This window comes from Prionailurus bengalensis, chromosome F2 (genome assembly GCF_016509475.1).
Source record: "Prionailurus bengalensis isolate Pbe53 chromosome F2, Fcat_Pben_1.1_paternal_pri, whole genome shotgun sequence".
Classification (NCBI taxonomy): Eukaryota; Metazoa; Chordata; class Mammalia; order Carnivora; family Felidae; genus Prionailurus; species Prionailurus bengalensis.
In genome coordinates, this window is record NC_057353.1 from 82,509,982 (window position 1) to 82,534,725 (window position 24,744).

General features: G+C 64.5%; 1 protein-coding gene across 2 annotated transcripts in view; it reads right to left on the reverse strand.

Annotated features, from left to right (window-relative positions):
* The window catches only part of ZC3H3 (zinc finger CCCH-type containing 3), an 88,699-nt gene that overhangs the window by 41,549 nt on the left and 22,406 nt on the right, over window positions 1-24,744 (reverse strand). For both annotated transcript variants that reach the window (XM_043601966.1, XM_043601965.1), the window contains exon 4: window positions 11,620-11,773. In XM_043601966.1, the coding sequence (XP_043457901.1) occupies window positions 11,620-11,773 (154 nt within the window). The remainder of the gene's footprint in view (window positions 1-11,619; window positions 11,774-24,744) is intronic.

The following is a 24,744-nucleotide window of genomic DNA, read 5'->3' on the forward strand; positions in this document are numbered from 1 at the left end:
GCCAAGGTACCAGGATGCAGCTCCCCACGGTAAGAGTCAAAGAGTGCCAGGCAGTGGGAGCAAGACGGGGACAAATGTGTCCGCAGAGAAGCAGGGACAGAGAGGAGGGATGGGAGGGACGCAGACACGTGGAGGCGATGACAGGGGAAGGGCAGAGACCAAAGACAGAGTGGCCAAGGCTAGAAGACCAGAGACACACACACGTGATGTGTGACCAGGGGGCTGGCGATGACAGAGGCCGTGCTGGTATGAGTGCCCCACTGCCCCGACCGTGGCCCCAGCTCCACCAGGGCTTCCTACCCAGCAGCATGGCCCTCTGGGACACAGATACCAGGGACCAGCTCACCACGGGCCCAGAGGAGGTGACCAGCCCTGCATGACGGGCAGGTCCCAGCCTGAGACAGAGCAGATGGGGGGAGGGGCGCGGGGGGCCATGGTGTCTGCCACCCTCCTATCCCACGAGGCCTCCGCATCAGTCCTGTTCTGGGGCCCCTCCCCGCCCACGCCATCCACAGACAGAGCCCGGGAGCCACCTCTGACGTGGTCTCACCACAAATACTTTTTACGATGTCTGTGACCCAGGCCGGACACCAGCAATCCCCAAGGCTAGCGACGCCCCAAGTGGTGACACAAACACCGGAGCGGGGGGGGGGGGGGGGGGGGGGGGGGGGAGACGGGACATCGGTCATAGGGGCCACGTGACCACTAAGGAGAACGGGCAGAGGCTCAGACTGACAGGGATATGGCAGTTCAGCCCGACCCCGACCCCACATGAACATCCTCCAACTGATGCCAACACCCCCCCAACCCCCGTGCCAACCCCCGACAGGGCCAAGGAGGAAGCAGCCTGGAATAGGGCTGAGGCGCCCCTGCCGGGGGGCACAGGGGCCACGGGGCACTGTGCTGGCCCAGCCGAGTGCAGCCTCTCCTGGGGGCTGCCGACCTGGACTCCTGACCCTCTCACTGTCCTCCATCACCACATGGGGCCATCTTAGAGGCAGGGACAGGGACCAAACGTGTGAACAGACCCCAGACCCAGAGGGACCAGCTGGCCTGTGCTGGTGTCCTGAGGGCCTGATGCCACAGGGGCTCCGGGGAGGCTTCAACGTGTTGTCCGACACTGGGCAGGTATTTGACCGTGAGCACAGTCTGCAGGAAGGCACCGAGACGCCCTCTCCTCACCCCTCGGGGTCCTGCGTCCCAGGCCCAGCTCTGCACCGAGGGGCCGGGCACTAGTGTCACTGGGAAAAGGTCCCCTCCTCTGGATGAGCTTCCAGAGGGAGATGAGGTGTCCCTTGACGGGGTCCCGGCCTCAGCGCCCATCCGGGCCAACCCCACATCCCCACCCCCGCCCTACCCCCCCACCCCCGCCCCCGGCCCCACACTGTGCCGAGGGGCACAGGCAGGTGTCCCGGCCTCCGGAGGACGTGCTCAGCCCTGCTGCCACGGGGCTGCTGACAGCTGAAAGGCCTGCGTGCTTCAAACAGACAGAGAAATAAATAAATAACCGAGGCGCGCTTTGAACCGACTTCCAAATTAAGAGTTGCATCCTCGCTGTCAGGCCCCCGCCAGCGGTTTCTGCAGCACCTCCCGAGCAGAAGCACACCTCAGCCCATTTATTAGAATGATGAAGGCAGAGGGACCTACAATTGCACTCCCTCCTTAATGAGCAGCCGAAGGGATCGGTAAGCATAATTTCAGAGGCCAGTAATATTTTATATAATCGCCGAGTGGTTTAAATTGAAAACCCCCAACTGAATCAATATTTACTGCATTGAAACGAAATGAATAGTAATAAGTCACTAAGCTCCCTGTCCTGTTTCATAAAATAAAAAATTATAAAAATGAGCACAGGCGCAGGGAGGCCATCACATTAACTTTTACGGTACTTGGGGAGCCGTAACCGCCTGTTCTCATAAAATAAAATTCTAAAAAACCTGCCGGAGGAGGCCTGCTTCAGCACAGCATGGGGAAGCGGGCGGGGCCCGGGGGTCACCCCCAAGGCTCCCTCCCAGAGCCCTGCCCTGGGGCCCACGGGAGGCCCTGCCCCGGTCTCTGGCCAGAGCCTCAGCGCCTGTCATCCCCAGGCCAAACTTCCCGCTCTCGTTTCTTTGGCTGGCAGTGGGACAGGCGGTAGTGGACGGGTGTCCCCGTGCGTGGAAGAAAGGCTGTGCTCTGACCAGGCCGGGGCCCCGGGCTGGAGAGGGACGTGTGTGAGGGCCGAGGGTGCGGTCCAGCAAAGGTGCCCTGTGCGCTGGGGTGCCTGGGTGGCTCAGTCAGTTAAGCCTCCGGCTTCGGCTCGGGTCATGATCTTGCTCTCTGTGAGTTCCAGCCCCGCGTCGGGCTCCGTGCTGACAGCTCAGAGCCTGGAGCCTGCTTCGGATTCTGTGTCTCCTTCTCTCTCTGCCCCTCTGACTCTCATGCTCGCTCTCTCTGTCTCTCTCTCTCTCAAAAATAAACAAACATTAAAAAATTAAAAAAAAAAAAAGGTGCCCTGTGCGCAAGCACCACGCGGGAGCCCACCCTCCCCTGTGTGGGGCCCTGAGAGGCCGGGCTTTCCCTGGGGAGCTCCAGGTCCCCCAGGGAGACCGCAGCCTCCAGGGTTCCTGGGAGGCTCCTGGAATCGGGGCACAGCCATGCTGACAGAGACCAGGGCCGGGTGAGAGCCCCCGGGGGGAGGTGTCCCTAACTCCGCACACTGAACTCGGGGCTGAGATCGGCAGCACGGCAGCCACAGGGGCACAACCCCCAGAGGACCGAGGGCCCCCCTGCCACCCACCGCCAGACTCCAGGACAGGAGACAAGGCCACATTCAACCAGGGAAGCCTGAACTGGCAGGGAAGACACACAGCCGGAAACAAACGTGCTCCCGTAGCTCAAGAACAAAGGACAAACCAACTTAAAAATGGGCCAAGGAGCCCAAACGGCCGTAGGTAAGCCCACAAGTAAGTGCTCAACATCGTGGGAAGTCAGGGAAATGCAAATTAAACCACAACCAGATGCTGCCACGGAAAATGTGAAAATCAGAAAGACCGTAACACCGCGTGCCGTAATGGGGACAGAAAGGACACCTCCGCTCTGGGGAAGGCTTGGCGGTTTCACGTGGAGTCAAACACACCCTCCCGCGTCCCCGCAGCCCCACTCCTGGGCACGCACTGAGGGGAGACGGGAACACGGGTCTACACAGAGACAGGGGAGAAGAGTCGGCTGCCTTGGTTCCCGTCCCGAAGTGGGAATAACTCACTTGTCCACCGGGAGGAGCACAGACGAGCAGGGGTGGGAGCAACGGGAGGGCCTGGGCCACGAGCTGTGTGGTGCTGATGCCAGGGTCGGAGGCCGGAGCGCTCCAGATCCAGCCTCGAGAGTCTGCAAATCCACGGTGCGGACAGGCGGGACGGGCTTCCTGGGTGTGGGTTGCCGACGGGGACAGCGCGGAAGCACTCTGGGCGACAGAACACCCCGACGTCGACGGAGGGCCGAGCCACACAGGGGTGGCGTTTGCCAAAGCTCAGAGCCGGACACAGCCTCGTGCGCCACCCCGGGCGTCCATGTCAGCCGAGAAGAACTAGACACAGATGTCGAGCTCTACTGAGCAGATGTCCCCGATGGGGGACAGTCCCAGATATGCCCCAGGGGAAGGCAGAAGGAAGCGTGCCCGGCCGGAACTGGCAGTATGGCGTGAATTCTGGGTGCTGGGTCCACACACGCACTCAACGGGGCCGGGGGGCAAAGACATACACCCCGAGCCGGGACGGCCCTGCTATGTGCCCCTGTCACCCCAGGCCCACGAGACCCTTGGCTGTGGGGGACTGAGGGCAGCCAAGAGCCACTGCACCACGAGGAGCCAGGTTCTGTGACAGGCGGCTGGTTCCGAGCTGGCAGAGCGAAAGTTCCGTGGGGCGCCCCGTGTGGAAAGGACCCGGGCCACAGAAGGGGCCCCGAAGCCCAGGCTGGCACAGACTGAGGGCCGGACGAGTCTCGACGGTGACAGGTTACAGCCTATCAGATACAGTACGAATCCGACGCCACGCTAGCATAAACAGATGAACAAATACATCAAGCAACGGGGGATGAGGGACAGCAGCTCCTGGTAGGATGCCACGCAGCCAGTACAAAAGGACACAGGGTTAAAGTCACGAAGGGTCTAGAATGCGTGGGTGAAGTCCAGCAGAGAACAGGGTGCCGTACGCAGGGCCAACGCCTCCCCACGAACGCCTGAGGACCCACACGGGCCGCCAGCCAGGCAGTCAGGTCACCCAACCCCACCCCACCCCCCACCCCCCCACCCCCCCCCCCCCGGCACCAGGCAGCCAGACGCCAGGTCCTCCAGGCCACCCAGCACTTCCGTGACATTGCTGCTGAAATGGCAGATCTGAGTCTCCTCACAAGGAGGCGTCCGAGCCCGGGGACGCTGCACAAAGCACCTGGCCTCCACTCTCCAAAACATCAGCGTCAGGAAAGACGGAGCGAGGCTGAGGGCCGGGTCCAGCCTCAAGGATGCTGAAAAGATGCAACCCCCAACCGCCGTGGGACTGCACACCAGCTCTGCCTCCAGGCAGCCCTCCCGGATCTCAGGGACCACACTGCAGTGCCCGGTCAAGGGGCACCATGTCTGCAAATTCCACCCAAATGGCCGTATGTGAACACAGAGGGGAAATATGATACAGCCGATGGGGCAAAGCATAAGCAGTCAGTGAACTGAGGCGAAGAATACAAGGTCTGCAACTTTTCTGTACGTGCAAAAGTATATCAAAATGACATACCCCAAAATTTTTTACCCAAAGTGTTTACCCCCAAAAATTAGATGCAAGAAACCTGTGAGGACGCTGTGACTATCCTCTCCCTACCTCCCTCTCCGACAGCCCCAGACCCACCCTGACCCTCCCCAACATACCGACCCCCACGGCGGCCCCTGGAATTCACCGTCTGGGCTCCAATGGGTGGTCAGCGGCAACGGGCACCATCCAGGCAACGTACTGGGCATGACGCGGGAGGGGGGCAGTACACGGCTCACTCAGGCCACAAGCCACAGAGCACATCTGCAGGGCTGGGCAGAGGCAGATGCAGTCAGCAAGTCCAGACGCCCTGGAGCAGGAGCCCAGCACCGCCAAGTCTAGGCTGCCCAATGGGCTCCAGAGTATGGCACCCACTATCCCAGGCTAGGCCCTGGGGCCTCGTCAAGCCTCTGCGCTTGAACCTGTTCTGCCTGTTCAGGCTTCTCGGGGTCTCCTCCATGCTGTGCATGCCGGGGGAGACCCCTTCCGTGCCTGGCTACGTCCCTCTCACCACAGCCAGGCCTGGCTGAGATGCATGGCGACAGACAGGCCCAGGAGAGCCCACCGCCCGGGCCTGCCGGACCTCCGGGCATGCTGGCCCAGGACACTTCTGCGACTTACCAGCTCAGGATCTGTCCTCTCCTGGGCCACAGCTTCCAGACAGGCAGGGTGACCCCATCCAGGGCAGCCGCCACAGACCTCGGACAGTGGGCGGACAAGGCAAAGGGCTGGGAGGGGCCACTACAGCCACCTCCTGGGGGCCTCCGCCTGTTCTGCCAGGGCCCGGCCCGAACCTCGACACCCAGGAGCCAAGGTACCGCCCAGCTGAGAGCCGCAACCCACTCCCCCAGCTCCAGCCTGGGCGGGGGGTTGTCTTCTGCAGCACGCAGCGCTCGGAAGCCCCCATCAGAGCCATTGGGAGCCCCGGGCTCGCGGTGTCACTGTGTAGTCAGAGCTCCTGACCTGGATGCCAACACAGCCAACTGTGCGGCTCACGCCAGGTGGGTGGCTCACCTCACTTTCCCTACCACCCTTTGAGGGGACCGCCGACACGGAGGTGAGCGACAGGGACCAGGAGGGCTGGTGTGGCGCCGGTCGCCCCGGCAGGACCAGCCCCGGGCCTGGGCCCAACGCCCCCTCCCCCCGACCTTGCGCCCTCACGGCAGCTCCCCACCTCACGCAGGTCTGGCCATCCCAATCAGTACTGGGAACCCCAAGTGTGGACGGTGATGCCCCCGCCCCGTTCTCCTGGCTGGAGAGGGTCAGGGGCCCGTGAGCAAGCTGCCGTGGGCTCTCCTGTCACCGTTGAGAGGAAGAGTGGACGGCAGCCGTTCCCCAGGGCCCACGGGACAGGCCATTCCCGGGGTCCACACACACGAAGCCCAAGCCGCCACACGCAGGCGCACACCCGCCGTCGAGTCCAGCAAGGAAAGCCCTGTGTGGGGCAGAGGGCAGTCCCCGCAGCACACGCCGAGGCTCCTCCCCACCTGCTGTCTCCCAGCAGAAGAGGTGCCCTCCCTTCCCCGGGCACACCAGATGGGCGGAACCCCAGACACTCGCAGGCCAGGCCTCCCCTGCATCTGACAGGAGACCAGGAGCGCCGACTGCCCATCGCACAGAGCGGGCCGGGCCCGAATAGGCACCCGTGCGAAATCAGCCGGGTATCTCTCTTCGCTCGAAGTAGACACTGTTGTTCGTACCAGAACCAACTCAAACTCCTGCTGCGTTGGTCACGGTCACTCAGCGCTTTCATGGGCAGTGGGAGCCGTGCCTGGCCTGGCACCTTCTCAGGCTGTCGGTACAGGCTGTGCACAGACAGAGCCCACACGGCGCGGCTGGGGCACGGGGGAGACGGAATGTCAGAGAGTGGGTGGGGGTGCGGGCAGGCATGCCCAGGAGCATGGCAGCCAAGTCAAGAAAAGGTTGGCCGCGGCACACGCCCTGGGCCCGAACCCCGTGGTCACAGCCAGGGAAGGGGCTCGACAGGAGGAAGGGCCGCAGCCCCCCTGCTGTAACCCCCACACCCCTGCCAGCCCAGGAGCAGAGCTCCCTCCCCTGGCAACACGGCCCACACTGACCACGCCTGCCCCACCCCGAGACCGGCCTTCTCTGGGCTCCCTGAGCACCCTCTGTCCTGGGTACACTGTCGGCGCTTCACCACACTCACCACCCTGTGGGGGCTCCCGCCTCACTTTTCCGCTCGCCTCCTGACGGGAAGAGAGCGCCGTGAGCAGAGCGGGCACCTGGCCCAGGACGGGGCGCCCAGTTTTCTCTACTAGTCCCGTCACGGGTCCTGGCCTGGGCTGAGCGGGAGCGGCCTGTGTGCACACGGCCGAGCAGGGCCCTCACTAGACACGTGAGGGCCTGGGGCGTGGCCGTGACACGGAGGAGGCACCCACCTCACGTGGGGGCTCCCTCACAGCAGATGCTCCCTGGATGGACGGAACGCCGTGCCCCCCAAATCCCTATGTAGAAACCCTCATCCCAACGGGCTGGCGCGCGGAGGTGGGCCTCTGGGAGGTGCTTAGGGTTGGACAAAGTCATGAGGGCAGGGCCCCCCAACAGGACTGGCGCCCTCAGAGAGTGCCCTGTTCTGCCACATGAAGACACGCTGAGGAAGCAGCTGCCTACAGCGTGGACAGGGCGCTGGCACCCTCACCTCAGACGGCCAGCCTCCGGAACGGAGAGAGAGAGGCAGAGCCTGCCGCGTCAGTGGCCCGAGGGCCGGGGCCGGGCCCCGCTGCCTCTAGGGAGATCCTGGGCGTCCGGGGCGGGGCGGGGGGGGGGGGTGGCCCGGGCATGAGGGGGAAGCACACGGGACCCCACAGCCCCCCCCTGGGGGGGGTGCTGCTCAGCCCATCCTCAGGCTGAATTCCTCTTTAATGAGACATCACTTTGGAGACACATTTCAGAGCCTTCAAAATCGCAGCCCAAGCCTCGTCAAACCAGCCAGAGATTACTTAAGATTTACCGCACAGGCGCTAAAATAAAATAAAATAAAGTAAGGCGGGCCTGCGCGCGGCAGCCCCTGTGACAGCGCCATTTGTAGTCGGGACGGAGCGGCCTCCAGACTCATCTGCTTGAGCTCAGCGGCTTCTGTTTACCCCGCACTTTCACGTCAAATGAGTTTGGAAGGAGTGAAAAGTGACAGGCGGTTTAGGGATATAAGTCACGTTTCAGCTGCAGTTCAGATTAATGAACTTGCTGGAAGCCGCCGAGGGCACAGGCAAATCCACAAACCTGAGAACAAACACGTTAAACCCTCGCTCGGCGGGAGCCTCCGCCGCCCCCCAAGACACCCCACACCCCAGGGCCGGTCTGGGCAGCAGCGGTGTGCAGTCCTCGGGGCCCAGCCGTACATCATGTGGGTCCCGCAGCGATCCCACCCGCAGCCCCTGGGGCCACCAGCCACTGCCAGGAGGGGCCTGCTGTCCCCCCACCCCATAGTCCCAGGCAGTCGGGAAGCGCGGCCCCATCTGCCTGGAGCAAGAGTGGCAGCGGCCCTGCTGCCCCCACGCTCGCTCTGACGCCAGGCCCCTTGTGGCACAGGACCGAGTGTGGCAACCCCTCGCCACAACGAGGGGTATCATCCCTCCGGACAGGGAGGGCACGGACCTGCCACGACCACTGGCCATCTATCTAGCTGATAAGCCAGGTTCCGCCCCGGCCCTGCTCAGGACACCTGGCCACTCCGTGAGGCAGCCCCAGGGGCCTCTGGGAGCTCCGCCCCCCGGCCTTCCCGCTCGCTCAGGGTCACACGGCGTGTGTTCCCCAGCGGCGCTCCCCAGGCTCCCCTGTGACGGCAGCATTTCCACACACACATATACACAGCTTTCTCTCCACAGTGGGTGTCTGCAGGAGGGTGGGATCCAGGGCCACCCATGCCAACACCGGCACTCTCGGCCACCGGGTCACCTGACTTACTTCCTGCCTGTGTCTCCCAGTCCCCAACACTGCTGACTGAGACTTCCAGGACTGTTGGGGCCTGCCTGCCACACCCCCCAGGGGTGTTCCCCTCTGAGGTGCGTCCGGATCAGGAGGGCCAAGGAGAGCTCATGGGCCTTGGGCTGAGGCTGGCCACCCGGCGGGAAGCCCTGCTTTCTCACCCCTGCGCCCTCAGACCACACTGGCCTGGGCCCAGCCACCGGCTCAACCCCTCCTCATGCCCAGGGAAAAGCTGAAGAGCCTGCAGATGCACAGGGTGGAGGTCAAGGCCACAGGCCAGGCCAGTCGGCCAGAGCCTCCCTGGACCCACTGACCGCACACAGGCAGCCCCCAGCTCTGATGGAGCTGAAAGTAGCAGGTGAGTGGGCACCAGACTGGCCGCCGGCCCTGGAGACAGGCCCTTTCCACTGCCTCAACAAGACAAGCCCAGGCGGGCACAACCGACAGGCCGGGAAGCTGGCGGGCGGCCACTCTGCTGAGAAGGAAGCCCACCCCCCACCAGGGTCCGGCTGACCTTGGGCAAAGGAACCCCAGTCCGCTGGCAGCCACGTTTCCCAGGACCTGAGCCGCTCAGCCCTCGGCCTCCACCACACCCTACTCTGCAGGCCCACGAAGCCCGGGGGCCTGGCCCCCAAGAACCTAGGACTCTGTGCTCAGGGTGTGCCCCGGAGCCCTGGCAATGGGTAACACAGACCTGGAGTAAGGCGGTCAGGTGGAGGGAGACCCCACTAAGCAAAGCCTCCACACGTGGCCTCAGATTACGTGTACCTGTCCTGGGGGGTAGGGCCCAGCCACGCCTGCACGCACAGGGAGCGCTGGAAGCCTCGAGCACCCGCGAAGCTGACCCAAGCCCGCAGCCATCGCGCACGAGTCAGGGCCACAGGACCTGAGCCGTCTGACACCAGCACGGCCTGGGACAGGGCGTCACAGAGCCAACCAGAGCCGCGTCCTCACCACACCTACCCGCCCCACCCATAGCCGGGCCCCTGTGCCGGGGCACCCACACGGCCATGGCCCTCCCTGCAAGGCAGCCGGCCCGGGGGGAGCCGTGGCCAAGCAGGGTGGGCAGCTGGGTCCGGGCCTGTCCGTTCTGAGCCGGGCCTACGGCGCCCACAGCATGAGGCCCGCCTCCCCTCACGGCCCATCCCACCTACCTGAGCCGGGAGGTCAGACCTCGCAGACCTGCCCACACGGCATATGGACAAGCGCCCTCTCCATCCCCACCTGCTCAACTCCCACACTGAGGCGCAGGCAAGTATTCCCTGTCCTGCTGCCGCCTGGGCTGCTCCCCACCTAATGGACTTGACGTTCTGCCTGGTTATGAGGCGGCTACAGCCCAGGGGGGGTGCACCCAGCCACCCCCCCAGTAGGCCTCGCCCCACAGGGCCTGCCACCCCTTTCTGCTCAGTGACCCCCACAGGGCCACCCCAGCCCCCCGCCACGCCCCCTGGGGGAGGCGGGACCGGAATTCGGACCGCGGGAGGGGAGGCGGGAGCAAGATCAATAAATCTGAACCTCATTCACGATGATCTGGGGCTCTTATTAAGTAAATTAATTTAAGTTAATTTAGCTCGATCATGACTCCCGATCACAGTGATTTAGTGAGGGGGAAATTGCATTAGGAAAGGCCATGCTCACTAGATAGGAGAACGGAAGAAAATTAGACCCACTTAGCACTGTGAATTAATATGGAAATAGCAGGTGTAAATTTAACCTTATCGAGAGAGTGAAAATTATCTTCATAAATTTGTAGAAATAGCCCCCAAGATACTTATAAATCTATTTAAAACAAAAATATTACAAAAAGTGCAGTAAAATTAATTTAAAATATACTTGCAGCTATTGCCTCCAGAAAAACCAGCAGCAGGGCCAAGTTCAGTGCAGCCTCGCGGTAACGGAGGAGGGAGTGGGTGCCGCGGCCTGGGTGGGCCGATCGCCCTGCCACAGGCCAGCGGGCCAGCACCTCCTCTCACAGCCCCAGAGCCAGGGAGCCACTGGCCAGCAGGTGGTGGGGCTCCTGGTGGGCTAGCAGGACGGCCCCTGCCCAGTATTCTGTGTAGTCCAGTCCCGTGGGGCACAACGGTCCCTTGTCCACAGCCCTCGGCCAGAGTGCCCACCGCACCCGGGTGGAGGCCGACGCTGGATGAGGGAGCTCCCACTCTGCTCCCCTAGGAAGAGGCTCCCAGAGGGCGCCCCGTTCCCACTCACCCACCAGAGCTGCCGCCCCACCCCCCACCTCAGCAAAGGAAGGGGCCATGCCCCCCACGACGGGCCTCCTGAGGCCCCAGGGCTGAGCAGGCTCACAACAGGGGCCCCCGACTTCTATCCCCTAAAGCGGCTCCGCCAACAGAGCCCTCCCACTTCTGGGCCAGGGCACCCAGAAAATAAGTGCAACCGTCCCCACTCTGTACGCCCTCAGCCAGGAGCGGCCCAGAGCAAGGCTGCAGCACTGGGGGGTGGGGTGCAGGCAGCACCCATTGCGGGGGACAGGGAGAGGGCCGTAGCCCCGTGTGCCGAAGGAAAGATGGGCCACAGCTCCCAGAGGGCGGCTCAGGCCCTACCTCTAACCAGAAGTTTCTCCATGAAGTGGAACAATGCCCGGTGTGGCCTCAACTGTCCAGATGGTGGCTTCCCCCACGGACGTCCCCTGCCAGCTAACAGCCTACAGACAGCGGTGGAGGGCATGCGTGTCTGTGCACGCGCGTGTCCGTGAGTGCACGCGTGCGTCCGTGAGTGCACGCGGCACGCGCAGGCTGGCCGTAGGTCTGCTGCAGAAACTGCTACACAGAAAAATTAGCCTGTTCCGCGGCCGGCAAACCGTAGAGCAAGCGCTTCTGTGTGGCCAGCTCGGTCCCCTACAGGCTCCAGGCCCAAGGCAGCCCGGATGAGGGCGTCCTACCTGGACAGCGAGAGCCGCCGTGACCGCCAAGAGGGCAGGGACAGGGGAGACTGGGGGGCGCTGAGAGGAGACACGGGCGTCTTCTTGACAATGCGGTAGCGGGTCTTGATCACTTTGCCGGTGGGAGGCGTCCGCAGGGTGTGCACGCTGGACGCTGCAGAGGAAACGCACACAGAGGGGGTCAGTGCAGGTCGGCAGGGGGCCTCTCGACTCACTCCAGCCCCGCCCCACACAGCCCCAGAGCACCCAGGGGCCCGAGGCTCCAGAGGGCTGGGCCCAGGCCTGGAGTCCTGAGACACAGGGCACTGGGGATGCCGAGTGACACGTGGGCAGGGGGGGGCGGCAGAAGCGCCCCGGGGCCAGCTGACTGGGGCGGCACCATGGGCTGGCGCCCCTCAGCAGACAGCCCCCAGACTCAGGACCCCCACTCTGGCCCCAACTCCCCAGAGCCTCCAGGAGTAGCGAGGAGGGGGCCGCAGGAGGGCGCAGGAGGGCACAGGAGGCCGGGGTGCAGACTGCTCGCCTCCCTCTCCGGGCACCCCCACCACATGCTCACGCAGATTTATGTATTTAATCACCAATGTTTTCATAACATCTTGCGGGGGATGTACGTACACCACAGCTTCTCTTTTGCTGAATGGTTCATGCAATTAACAGGGATCTGTTTTGCCCGAGTTCCCCTCCACTTGATAGCCGGCAATTTCTCCACAGCTTCGAGGAACGTACCTAATTGCCCGGCTCGCATAATATACAGCTCTAACTGCCCAGATAATTAAAGCGAACGCAGCGCGGGACGGGGGCGCCGAAGCCTCTCGTGACCCAGCCCATGGCCGGCAGTCTCTCCGGAAGCTCCCCTCTCGGACCGGCGCTGGGACCCAGGCTCCCTGCGGGCTCCTCCTCGTCCCATCCAACCTGCCTGCACAGCACCCCAGCATGGGTAGCTTCCTGGGGCTCCCACTCACAGAGACGCTATGCCGGGTCAGGCCATCGGGCAGTGGCGGGGGCGGGGGGGGGGGGGGGAGGGGCGGCGTGCGTGCCAGGCGAGGCCCCCAGGAAAACGCACAGGGTCTCACTGCCGGAGCATCAGCACCAGAGCAGACCCGTGACCCTTCAGCCAAAGGCTGCCAGGGCCCCAGGTGGCCCGGAGGGAGCAGTGCACGGGCGGCACCAAACCCCCACATCCCCTCGCCAGTCCCGCTCGGTGCCAGTCCTTTGGCTCCTCCGACAGCACGGACCAGCGCTCCATGACCCGGGCCTGCTCCGCTAGACCCTCCCAGAACCCACAGATCCCGAACCAGACTGGGAACCTCCCCGTTGCCAGCCTGCAAGGAGCTGTTACGAATCAGGGACAGCATCTAAAACCCATCTTTCAGAGCCCTAGACCCAACAGACTCCAGCCCACAGCCAGGCTCCCGAACCAGCTCCTGGCTCCACACACCTCCTCTCCAGGCTTGCCCGGCCCGCCAGAACCCACTACACCCAGGGGACACCTGGCCGGGAACAAGCAAGACAAGCCTGGTATCTGGCACTGTGCCCCTTGCCCGGATGTCGGAAGAGCCCCTCCTCCAGGTGTCCCCTCACCCTCTGCCAGGGTACCCATCCACCCACACGGCAAGGTCAGGACACGGCATGGGTCAGAGCCCTCCCGAGTGCCCCGGACTAGAGGGTGCACGCCTGCTGCCAGACCAAGGAGACTGTGCAGGGCCCTTTCACCTGTCAGAGGTGGACGTGGGCTTCAAGGCCCAAAGAGTGCCAGGGGCAGGGCACAGCTCTGGTCACCAGACTGGCGCAGGGACGCACGGCAGCTGCCCACCAAAGGGAGCCACGACACATCCAGGTGAGGCCAGGACAGACGCCCCGGCAACAGGGGAGACCCCCCCCTTCTCCCCTCACCCCTTCCGTCTGTCTCTGTCTGTCCTCGGTTCTCCCTCCCTCCAAGAGCAGCAGCTCCAGGGAGTTGGGGAGAAAACAGAAGGTCAGCAAAACCAAAGGGTGATGTGGCATCACCAGGGACACCTGATCTTGCTGAGTGACCAAAGTGAGTGGATCCTTAGCTCTGAGCACCCCACACGCTCTTGGGACGCAGGGGAGAGCCTCGCACACAGTGGGCATCGATAGATAAATGTTTGCTGAATTGAATTTTCAAGGTCTTACAAGCAAGGATGGACCACAGAAAATCAATAACAGCTTGTTCCAACTAAGAGCCTTCCTCTAAGTCATCCGGGCCCCAAGCTACCCTCACAGCCGCCCTGCTCCCTCGGCCCTTGCATCCGGACAGCACGCCTGACCCCAGGCCTCCCAGGCAGCGGCCGCTGGCTGCTCTGGGATGGGAGGTGCCACACAGCCCTGGCACGGCTGGAGCCACACAGCCCTGGCTCTGCAGCTGGACTCCTGCCCAGGAGCCCCGCTGACTCACCAGCCCCACCCCCTTCGTCCTGAGCATAGGGAACCCAGGCCTGGCCCAGCCCCACTCCCCTCTTCCGGATGTGAGCACTGCCACCTCTAGGAAGCCCCCTCCCCCGCCCCCACGCCCAAAGGCCTGGACTCTGCATTCAAGTTAACAGGCAACTGTATTCAGGATGCACTCCTGCAAAGCGCAGGCCTGTTGTAAAATCAACTTTTTGCTTAACTTACTGCATTTTACTTATTAGTGCCCAATTACCACTTCTGGGAAAGGCAAAGTAACAAGGCAGATCTCCTCTTAAACAGTCAGCCTGGTGTCCTTTCCTTCACACTGTCATCTGTGAGGCCCCACCCCCCGTGGTCCTGAGCAACAAGGAGAGGGGAGGGCACAGCAGGGCACACCCTGCCCCACGGCGGGGCTGTGACCCCTACAGCCTGGCCTGCTGGTCACTCCTGGCCCCCATCTTTCCTCAATGGGCAGTTTAGGCACAGGCAGCGGAAGGGTTCACGGCAGTGACCCTGGAGAGGCCGCCTAGGGCGCCCGTGCCAAGAACACACAGGTGGGTGTGTGCCCCCGTGGCCAACAGGCACAGGGATCCTAACACTGTGCCTGCACACGGGGACCGGGAAGCTGGGGTGGGAGGCGGCAAGGCCCGCCCCAGGGCGAAGGTGGCAGGCACACCCCCCCCTGCTCCCCATGGCTCGGGAGCCCAGGCCTCGCCCCGACCCCGCGGCTGGGAAGGCAGCCCCAGCAGCCGGCCATTCCCCCCAGCTGGCGGAGGGTTTGTGTAGATAATCATGTTATTTAGATAGGATGTGGGTTTAATTCCCTTCATTACAGACTCCCAGGGTTGTAATTTTTTTTCTCCGCATGATGTATTCCCTGTGGCACATTTCACTCAAATCAAACCCTTCGCGCCTTTATTGCCAACGAGGCCCGGGCGCCGCGTTATCAGGCCCACACACACAGCCCTCTCCACCCTGCCGTGCAGAGGTCACTTCTAATGACTAATCGATCTCATTAGCTTTCCTAATTAAAAACTTTACTACCGCAATGGAAGACGAACTACAGAAAACTGCTGGCATCATATTTGAGTGGGATATGAGCCCATCTATCAGCGGAGCCCTCGCGCCTGCACAGTCGGCCCGGGGGCCGGCCTCCCCCGCGCGCCCGTGCTCGGGGGCCCCAGACGGGGTGGGGGGACTAGGCTGCAGCCAGGGGCCCTCCCGAGCACCGAGCACGGGCACGCGGGGCAGGCGTGGTGGCAGGGAGGGAGGCCACTGAGGCCCAGGGAGGCGGGACACCCATCCAGCGGCGGAGCCCAGCCAGCCTGGCTCCTGCCCCCAGCACGTCCTGCCCTCCGTGATCCAGCCGTGGAAGCGGGGCACACACCAGCCCCTCCCAGGGCCCCAGAGCACTGGGCGGATGGCAGGAAAGGGAGGGCCATGCCTCGTCCCGGCTCCCCCAGTCCCCCTCCTGACCAGCCACCAGACGGGAGAGCCCATCAGACGGAGGTCACAGCTCTCTCTGTTTTAGTGCAGAGCAGGAGTTGAGACGGAGTTCAGATTTTTATGGAACTTCAAAGGGCAATAACTAGGTAGAAAATGAGCTGCTAATTTCACAACTGTTTAATGAATAGGGAGAAGACGAAGACTGCGCAAAGGGCTGCCTGAGGCTGCTCCCCATACAGGCGGGCAGACTCAGGGCTGAGCGAGTGTCCCCAGCAGCACCCCACTGTCCGGCCCCCTAGGGAAAGGCCTGGTTGGGGGGGCCGGGCAGGGACCACACGCCCCTGGCTCCGTGGCCTCCCATCCACCAGCCTCTGGTCTTCGCCCAGCCACGGCCCATAGACAGGGGCACTGGGGCCTCCAGAGACAGGCCCCGTGAAGATGGCAGACCTGTCCACAGCTGGCTCCCCACCCCGTTCCAGAAGCCTCTTCCCTGAGCCTCTGGCCTCGTGAAGAGGCAGCGGGGGTGTTGCTGGTGGAGGCACAGACGAAGGGCAGGGCTGTCTCCAGCCCTCCATCCCTGCTGGGGGACAGGACAGCTGAGCAAAAGCGAGTGACTGGTACCTGAGCACAGAATTCACCTGCGCCAGTGGAACAGGACTGGACAGAGCCCGCAGATGGAATCCAGCCTGCCTGTCGTGCACCCTCAAAACCAAGCCATGCTCCTGGAAGAGGGGCCCCAGGCCAGGCCCCAGACCCCTGGCCTCTCGGGACCACGGCAGCGTGGGGCGGGGGGGCGGGGGGGGCGGAGACCCCTCTGGCTGAGGGTGGGGAGCCCGGCTGGTGGAGTGGCCATGGGGCCAAGGGCTTCTGCTGGCCCAGGCTCCCCAGTTCACAGTCCAGGGAGATTCAACTTCCTCTGCCTGATCCGCTTTTCATCAACAGCTACCCTGACGCGTCAGTATCTGCGAGCAGGCTGCAGACAGCTCTAAAAGGCCGTGCTGCGGCTCAGCATTTCAGAAGCCACAGGGATTTCTGCTCTTCTGCCACAGAAGCCATTGTCCACTCTCAGTGGGCTCAGGTCCCAGCTGGTCACCCTGCTGTAGGCTGGTAGTGCCCCCACCCACCCGCACCTGCCTCCCGTCAGGCCGCCCACAGCCCCCAACCGAAATGGGCACAGGGCCCCCACCTGACCAGGGCCCGTGGGTGCCAACCACCGGCAAGCTCTGTGCACCCAAACTCACTCCGAAAGGTCTTCCTTCCAGCCTTAACCGGAGTTTTTGATGCGGTGCCAACTCGACCCAGCCCAGGGCCTGGCACTGGGTGAGGGAGGCCTGGCCTAAGGCAGACAAGAGAGGCCAGAGCAGGGAGGGGCCGCGCCACGGAAACCAGCCTGGCCCCCTCCTTGGCACAGACGTGGGACAGCACCTGGCAGTGGGGTCGCTGATGTGCCCGAGAGAGAGGGTGGGAGGCCCCTGTGAGCACCTGGGCACCTGCACGCCCACAAACCCGTCGTCCCCTGTGGGGCCTCTTCCCTGGGCAGTTCCTGAGAGCCATGGCCTTTGGGGCAGGCCCCAGACACAATTCTGCTCTCCAGCAAGAGCAAGGCTCTCAGATCAGCGGCCAGCTTACGGTCGTGACCGCAGCTGATGGTGGTCAGGGGTGCAAAGAGGTGCACACGGCAGGCAGGACCTGTCACGAGTGCCCCCAGCAGTGACACCGCCAGCCTGGAAGGACCGGGAGGGGCCTGAGTGGGGTCCAAACAGAAGGGACAGCACAGCCCCAGGCCCCAGGCAGTGAAAAGCAGGGAACAGCTCTAGGCAAGCAGGGTGCTGGCTTCTCCTGGAGGAAGCGGGGAGGTGCCCTGGGGGCTCCCGGGGGACGAAGGAGCAGCCGGCTAGCACGGGGCCCGGGCCTCCCCACACCGCCTCCAGGTTGGCAAAAGGCTCCTACCTGCGACCAAGGCCTCACCTCGCCCTCAGACTCTGTACCACCCCAGGGGCGGTGACAGGGACAGAAGCGAGGGCCAAGCAAGCCAGGCGGGTCTGGAGAGTGCGCAGGCAACAAGGAGCCCACAGAGAGCCAGCGGGAGGACTGGGCCCAGGCAGGCTCCCCACACCCAGCTCGAGGTGCATCACCCAGCCCTCCAGGGCCTTACCCTACCTCCCCGACCCGAGACCAGCCACTAGAAAGACTGTGGGTGCAGGGGGCAGGGGCAGGTGAGGTGCAGGTCGGCCCAGAGGCGCCTGGTCTTCTCGGCAGCGGGAGGTGCCGCAGGGGCGGGCCGCTTTCCCCGCTGGTGGCAGGTGGGCTGCGCAGTGGCCGCAAACCCACACGTCACAGCAACCCTGCAGGACCCCAGCAGAGCCCGGCTCTGTCCTAACAGCGGGTGTGCCGCACTCCCGGCAAAACGGCCACGGCAACGTACGCAGACCAGCAGGCGCACCGGCTGAGAAGCCTTCAACGCGCAATGGTGTCTGAAACCCCGCGGGGCGGCCGGGCTGCCTGCGGAGCCCTGGGCCGGGCAGGACGGGCAGTGCTCGAGACGACCAGGGCGAACGGCAGCAGCACGGCCTGTCTGCCTGGGGCAGGGCCGGGGGTTGGGGCCCGGAGAAGGGCTGTGGGGTGGGCCCGAGCCCCACTCGGCCTCAGAGGGGACAGTGAGGTGTGCCCGCTCTCTCTAGACACTGCCCGTCCACCAGGGCATTTCTGAAGGTCGACGTCATCTGAGCTGTCCCCTCGGTGACCCCCACGGTCCTGGAGACGGTGCAACCGGGGCCGCATTTGGGAGTGAAAAGGGCCCCACTCCTAGGAGGGGCGAGCCGACCCCAGAGGCCACCGGGAAAGGTCCGTGGATGCACACCATCTGCAGGAAGCAGCCAGAAGGAAGGCCTGTGGGGTCCGGGCTCTGGTCGTCGGGTGCCGCCGAAGGGGGTCCCAGGCCTGCTCTCCCCTCCCCTCCCCACTCAGCCTCAGGCCGGTTGCTCCCCAGTGTCCGCAGTAGCTGCCAAGGGAACGCTGGCCCGAACTCCGCCCTGGCAACTCTGTGCCCCCGGCCCTGACCGCCGTCCCGCCGCACGGTCGGGCCCACACGCCCGAGGCTCCGCACGGGGGCCGGCACAGATGGGCGCACACCGTGTGCGGCCATTTCCTGCGCACGTGGCCCGCCTGCCAGCCCCTCCGAGACCCACCAGGGCTTTTGCAGCCCAAGCCCAGACCCTTCAGTTACGCGCTTAACCAGGAAGGATGTGTCCAGACACAGGGCCGGTCCACACCCCCCCCGCCCCGTCTCAGATGGGCCCCCATCTCTGTGCTACTGGGAGATCAGCACCCGGAATGGGATCCAGCCCTGGGACCTGGGGCGAGGACACCGACGCCCCAGTTTCTACTGACGCCGGTGCCCCCTGGCTGGGGGGCGAGCCGCAGGGTTCCTCCAGGACACCAAGGAACAACCTGGCCATCTCATCTCTCCACACTGGGCTGGACTGCCCTTCTCCCCCCCCCCCGCCCCCCCCCCCAAGGCCTACCACATGGGAAAGACTCAGCCAAGGGCCCCAGGCAACAGGGCGGGACGCTCTACCCAGGAAGCCGCTGGGCCTGCTCCCAGCTGGAACCACGGGCAGAACCCACCAAGCCGGGTCCCATTCGGACGGCGGTGCTACCGCTGTGGCAGCGTTGGCTTCAGCTCAGCCTTTCTAGCCTGATGATCTCTGCCTTCTAATTGAGTTCGCGGTTCAGTGTGTTTAGGGCAGTAAGTGGACACCTTGCCACACCTGTGTCGGAGCGCTCTGGGCTGCCGGGGGGGGGGGGGGGGAGGGGGTCTGGGCCTCCCAGGCCTACAGACCAGGGACCCCTCCGCCTGAGCGCCAGCGGGGCCCCGTGCCGGCCTCCCCCAGCCCCGTCTGCAGACTAGTCTCTGGTGAGCCTAGAAGCACGCGTCCTTTCTGGTCAACAGCCCCGACCTCCTCCCTGATCCCCCGCCCGTCCGTCTAGGCCCCTCAGCAGCCGAGCTCAGCTGCAGCGTCCGCCAGACCGCCCCACGAACGCACACCCCCTGCCCGGACGCCGGGGTGCTCAGGGAACCTCCGGCGCCCCCCACCCGCCGCTGCCTCAGACACAGCGGCTTAGAAAGTACCACCGGCTTCCCCCGCCAGGCCCCGCGCCAGGCTGTTCCCAGCTGCTCTGTCAGCGACACCCCACCTGCGTCAGGAGGCGAGGGTCGGCAGCACGGCCCCTCGGGGCGGCGAGGGGCGCGGGAGATTAGCGCTGCTGGGCACCACTTCCCGCCGGCCAAGCGAGAAGCCAGCTCCCTGCGGGTGGCCGCATGGCGCGGAGGTGCGCACCGGCAGGCTGCGAGCCAGGAGGCAGACAGAAGCGGTTCCCCCCGCCCCACCGGCCCCCAGGCCCCTCCACTGTGTGCAGGGGATTCCCGGGTTCCCCCACGAGGCTCCCAGCCTCTCTCCCTGCACCACCCCCCACATGCTCCCAGGCCCCCAGGCCCCTCCACTGTGTGCAGGGGATTGAGTCCCAGGTTCCCCGACAAGGCTCCCAGCCTCTCTCCCCGCCCCCCCCACAACGGCCCCCAGGCCCCTCCACTGTGTGCAGGGCACTGATTCCCAGGCAGCGTTGGCTCTGGCCGGCTCTAGTGGAACATCTTCATCAGAAGGGGGAGCCTCCGTTCCCTCCTGCCCTCCACATAGGACACACAAAGCCCGACGAACAGCACAGCTGACAGGGTACATTGGCCCCTCGGGGTACAGATGTAGGGAGGAGCCCCGCTGGGGCAGGTCGGCGCTAGGCCAAGGGGCCTCTGCCCAGGGCCCCTCAGGAAGGACAGGAGAGGAGCTCGATTCCACTGACGCCAGCCTGGAAAACAGCGGCCAGGAGGCAGACGTCATCCTGCCCCGTAAAGACCGCTACAAACATGCCCACAGACCTCCACCTGTACCGTCGCACAGGTGCCCTGCTGTCCACCCAGGCCCCGCAGGTGCAGGAAGCACACAGGTGACAGGACCTGGCCGCCGTGTTCCCACCCGTGAGAGCACGGCCGAACCGTGACAGAGCCCCCACCCTGTGAACACTTATTCATGTGCTTGCAGGGGCCCGTCCACTTCTCCAAATGAGGCGTGACAGCAGCCCAGGCAGAAGGCAGTGCGCGCCCCGCCCAGCGCTCACCCGCCAGGAGCTGCCAGGGACTGAGCTCTAACAAGCTTCAGTGGTGGGATGACTGGAATCACAAAGTATGAATTTTTATGAGTCTAATAAATCACTCCACTTTTCCTGTGTTTGATGGTTCCCAGCACTTCCAGTGCTGGAAGAGCCCCGCTGCCATCAGATGGTCTGGCCCTCGTCTCTGCTGGTGGCCGGGGACAAGGAGCCAGGGCAGCTGGAGACCCTCCCGGGCACCCTGGGGCCATCGGAGGCCAGCGCGTCCACAGGCCCCCCGCGGAAGTTCTCAGGCCGGCTCTGTGCTCCCTCTGCTCAGAGGCCAGCCCGTGGAAAGGGCGCCCCGGCCAAATCAGCACGGACCCGAGCACACACCCCTCTGTGACAGAGCCGTAGGGACCCCAGGGCCCGGGAAGGGGGGTCTGAGGGGCAGCAGTCCATCCAGCCCCACTGATTTCCCACGTGCACCCCGCGGCCTGCAGGCGCTCGCCGCCAGCCTTCCGCCGCACCGTCATCCAAGCCGGGGACCGGCCGCTGACAAACGGTTAGCGATGATCAAATCACAGAGGCAGCCCGACAGGCCATACGTCACCGAGCAGCCATCGGCCCTGCAGCCTGAGGAGCGTGGGCGGCTCGGTGATGACAAACAAGGGCTGTCAGCTGCCTGTCCCCCAGCGGGCCGTGTTCGCTGTCGTCCCACACTACCTGGTGTTTAATGACGACACTGTCAGCCCAAGACGCAGCGCCAACGCCGCCACGGACTGTCAGGGCCCTATTAGAGGAAAGATTGAGACCCTACTCTTCTTAAACTCACTCAAGCAACACAAGCCGCTAGTTCCTATAATTATTGTGCGCGAGCCATCGATCGTGCCGACACGTGACCCGTCTGTATGAGATGGGAGTAGTTTGCTCCATGACAGTCGCTATAGATTATGGGGGTGGGTCGTCCCTCCCCTCTTAACCACGGTGCTACCTACAAGAGCAAGGGGGAGACTGAGCACCTCTCACCAATCCCCCACCCGCAGGCATGGGCACAGGGGGCAGGGAGGCCCAGCACCTCCTGGGAGGTCAGGAGGCACCCCCACACACTGGGAAGGCCACGGGGGCACCGTGGCAGGCAGCTAAGGAATCCAGGCAGGGAGAGGACACTCCAGGCAGGGCACGACTCTGGCTCAGCACGCCCTGCAGGACCCCAGCACCCCAGGACAGCAGGCGGGGAGCACCAGCGCCTCAGGCAAGCACACATGCGTCAGGGAGTGGCCGGCGCCCCCGAAGGGCACCGGAGTCTATCCATGGTGCGTGGCGGGTCCAGGGGCTCAGCTCCAGCTTCAGGAAGGCAGAGCTTGTGGCCAGGGGGCCCACTCTGGTCCCTTCCTCCCCTGGCCCCAGGTCACAGGACAGGCCTGTGCCCTCCTGTGCTCAGAGCCCAGTTCTGGCCTTGGCGACCCTGGGGACCCCTCAGCCCTTCTGAGGCCAACCGGTGCTCGTGCTTGCGTGAAGGCCTCTGGATCCCAAGTCGCGGAGCCCCCAGAACACAAGGCCCAGCACCCAGGCCCACGCTGACAGCCATGATACTCGGGGTCCGTCGTCTACAGCCAGGCACCGAGCCGGGCGAGCCCATCTCACAGCCCCAGGATTAGGTGGCCTGAGGTCCATCTACCACTTCCGTGGAATCACGCAGCCAAGGACAACAGGAAAGTTTAAGACGCGAACAGTGAAAACAGCGTTTGGAAAGCAACTGCAGAGCAGAGTAGAGGCCTGAGAAGGAAGCGGACTCCACGCGGGGCGCGTCGCACAGGCCAGGCTCTAACGGAAGGCAGCACCGACACCGCTGTGTCCCCTGCAGAAGGTTCTGGCAGGAACTCGCTCATTCGCTCATTCAACGCATTTTTGGCAAGACCTGTCGTGCACTGGGAAGAAGCAGGGAGCTCAGCGAGCCCCTCAAGGTCCTCTCCTGGTAGGCGGGCACCCCCCAGCCTTCCCCCCCACCCCGAGCCCACCCTGCCCCCAGGAAGGGGGGACCCCCCCCCCAGGGAACACATCAGGGGAGGGGAGGCAGTGGCAGCACTTGCTACCCCAACCTGGAGCACTGCGGGGTCCCTGCCAGGGCCCGGCCTGCGCGAGGCCTTCCCACCTGGAGCTGCAGGGACTCCGCGGCCAGCGCCGCAGGAAATGCCTGAACTCCTCTCAAGGTAGCCCATCCTGCGCCTGACACAGAGCCTAGATGACCCTCCGGTCCTGCCGGCCTAATGCCAACTGCTCTCCCTCGACCCCAGCGCAGGCCTCGCTGCCTGGCAGGGCCCGGTGCTGGCGGCCCGTCCTCCCTGTGACCCAGGTGCGACGACGCACAGAGTGGGGGCCGCCTGCCGGAGCCCCTGTGTCGGTAAACACGGAGCTGAGCCCAGCGCCGCTTCCCCCCAACTAACACCTGCCAGGGGACGGGACTTGAAGCCAGCCCGGCAGGAGAGGCCCGGGAGCGGGCCACAGTCTCCTCCCAAGGCCTCTCACCTATGCCCCTGCCAGGGCTCACGTGCCCAGTGCAGCGGCCTGAGGCCACAGCCCCCACCACCTAGGCAGGACTAGTGCCCGCCAACACCTTCCCCCGCACCGGGCCTGCTAGCGTGCGGTCTCCGGCCTCACAAACGTCCAGTGCTCTGTCATCTCGAAGCCCCTTCCATCTGGGGGCCTGGCCAGACAGGGACGGGAAGGCCAGCCTACCAGGTACAAAGGCATTCGCTTCCACAGCCAGGCTGAAACCCCAGAAGACCAGAGGCTCTGGGCAGCAATGTGGGGGCTCCCAAGTCCACCAGGGACAGGTGAAGGGCCACGTCCACTCTTCACCAACAGCACCGGGGCCCACATTCAAGCAGGGCCAGTCCAGCCAAGGGGGCAGAGCCTGGCCCATGAAACGAAGGCCCATCTACCCCGTCTGGTAGCTGCTGCTGGGGGGACTTCTGGGTGGCCAAGAAAGTGATGGGAAGGGCCCACCGCTCCCAGATGGACAGACACCCCACATTCTGAGCCATGAGAGACGGGGAAGGGCCCAGCTCCCTGTCCCGGGTGCATGTCTGACACGCAATGATGCTGGTGTGGGGGAAGGCAAGGCTCAGAGCGCGCCCTGCCCTCCCTGTGGACGCTGACGGGGATCCCAACAGCAGAGCCAATGCAGCCATACCGCCCACGGGGGAGGAAGGGCACGCAGAGCCTGCCTCCTCCCTAGTGACCCCCTGTTCTCGCCCACAGGGATGGGAGCACCAGGAGGGGAGTCCCCCTAGCAGACGCAGCAGCCCCAGCCCCCAGGGAACCGCAGCTTCATGAGGGCCACCCGCCCAGGCTCGGGGACCCTTCCACCAGCCTGACCTCACAGGGGCCGGCGGTCCCAGCTCCCCACAGAGCCCGGGCCTGGGGGCTCTTGCAAGGGCACAGCGTCCCACTCACCACAGCTGCACCTTCTCTCAGGGTCCCTCCCCTGCTTCCTCTGTGTTGGGGCTAAAGAGAGATGCTTGCCAGGGAGGCTGCAAAGAACGCCTCTAGAAAGAGCAGCTGTCACTCACAGAAAACCATGTGTCCCCCTCACAAAACCCAGACTGCCGGGACCCTCTCCTGACATTCCCCGGTTTCCCTCTGGGCCACTGCCTTTCTGGTGGCCACAGTGACAGGGCTATGGCGCCAGGGCAGCGAGCGGGCCACGGAGGCGAGCACCCGGGCAGTGGGTGTGCCCCGGCCTCATTCACCCCGAGTCCTGCTTGGGGGTCCGTCGTGGCTGCCACAGGGCCAGAGACAGCTCGCCACGGCAGCCGGAGACAGCAGTGTGGGAGCCACACGTCCAGGGGGCCCTAGCTCCATTACCGCACAGGGAGGCCTGTACAAACTGGCTCGTGCTTCGCACATGTAGAGAGAACTGCCCAGCAGAGCCACATGGGCCTGGCCGGGGAGGGGACCGCAGGGAGGAGCTGGGGACACGGCCGGCTTTAGCGGGACCTGCACTGCCCATACCAGCCCGGCAGGTGGCACCCCACCGTGCTCGGCCCACCTCTCTGCCCAGGGCCCTCCAGCCCCAGCACAGGGTGCAGCCACCAGGCCAGCAGCAGCACGGGCCTCAGTGAT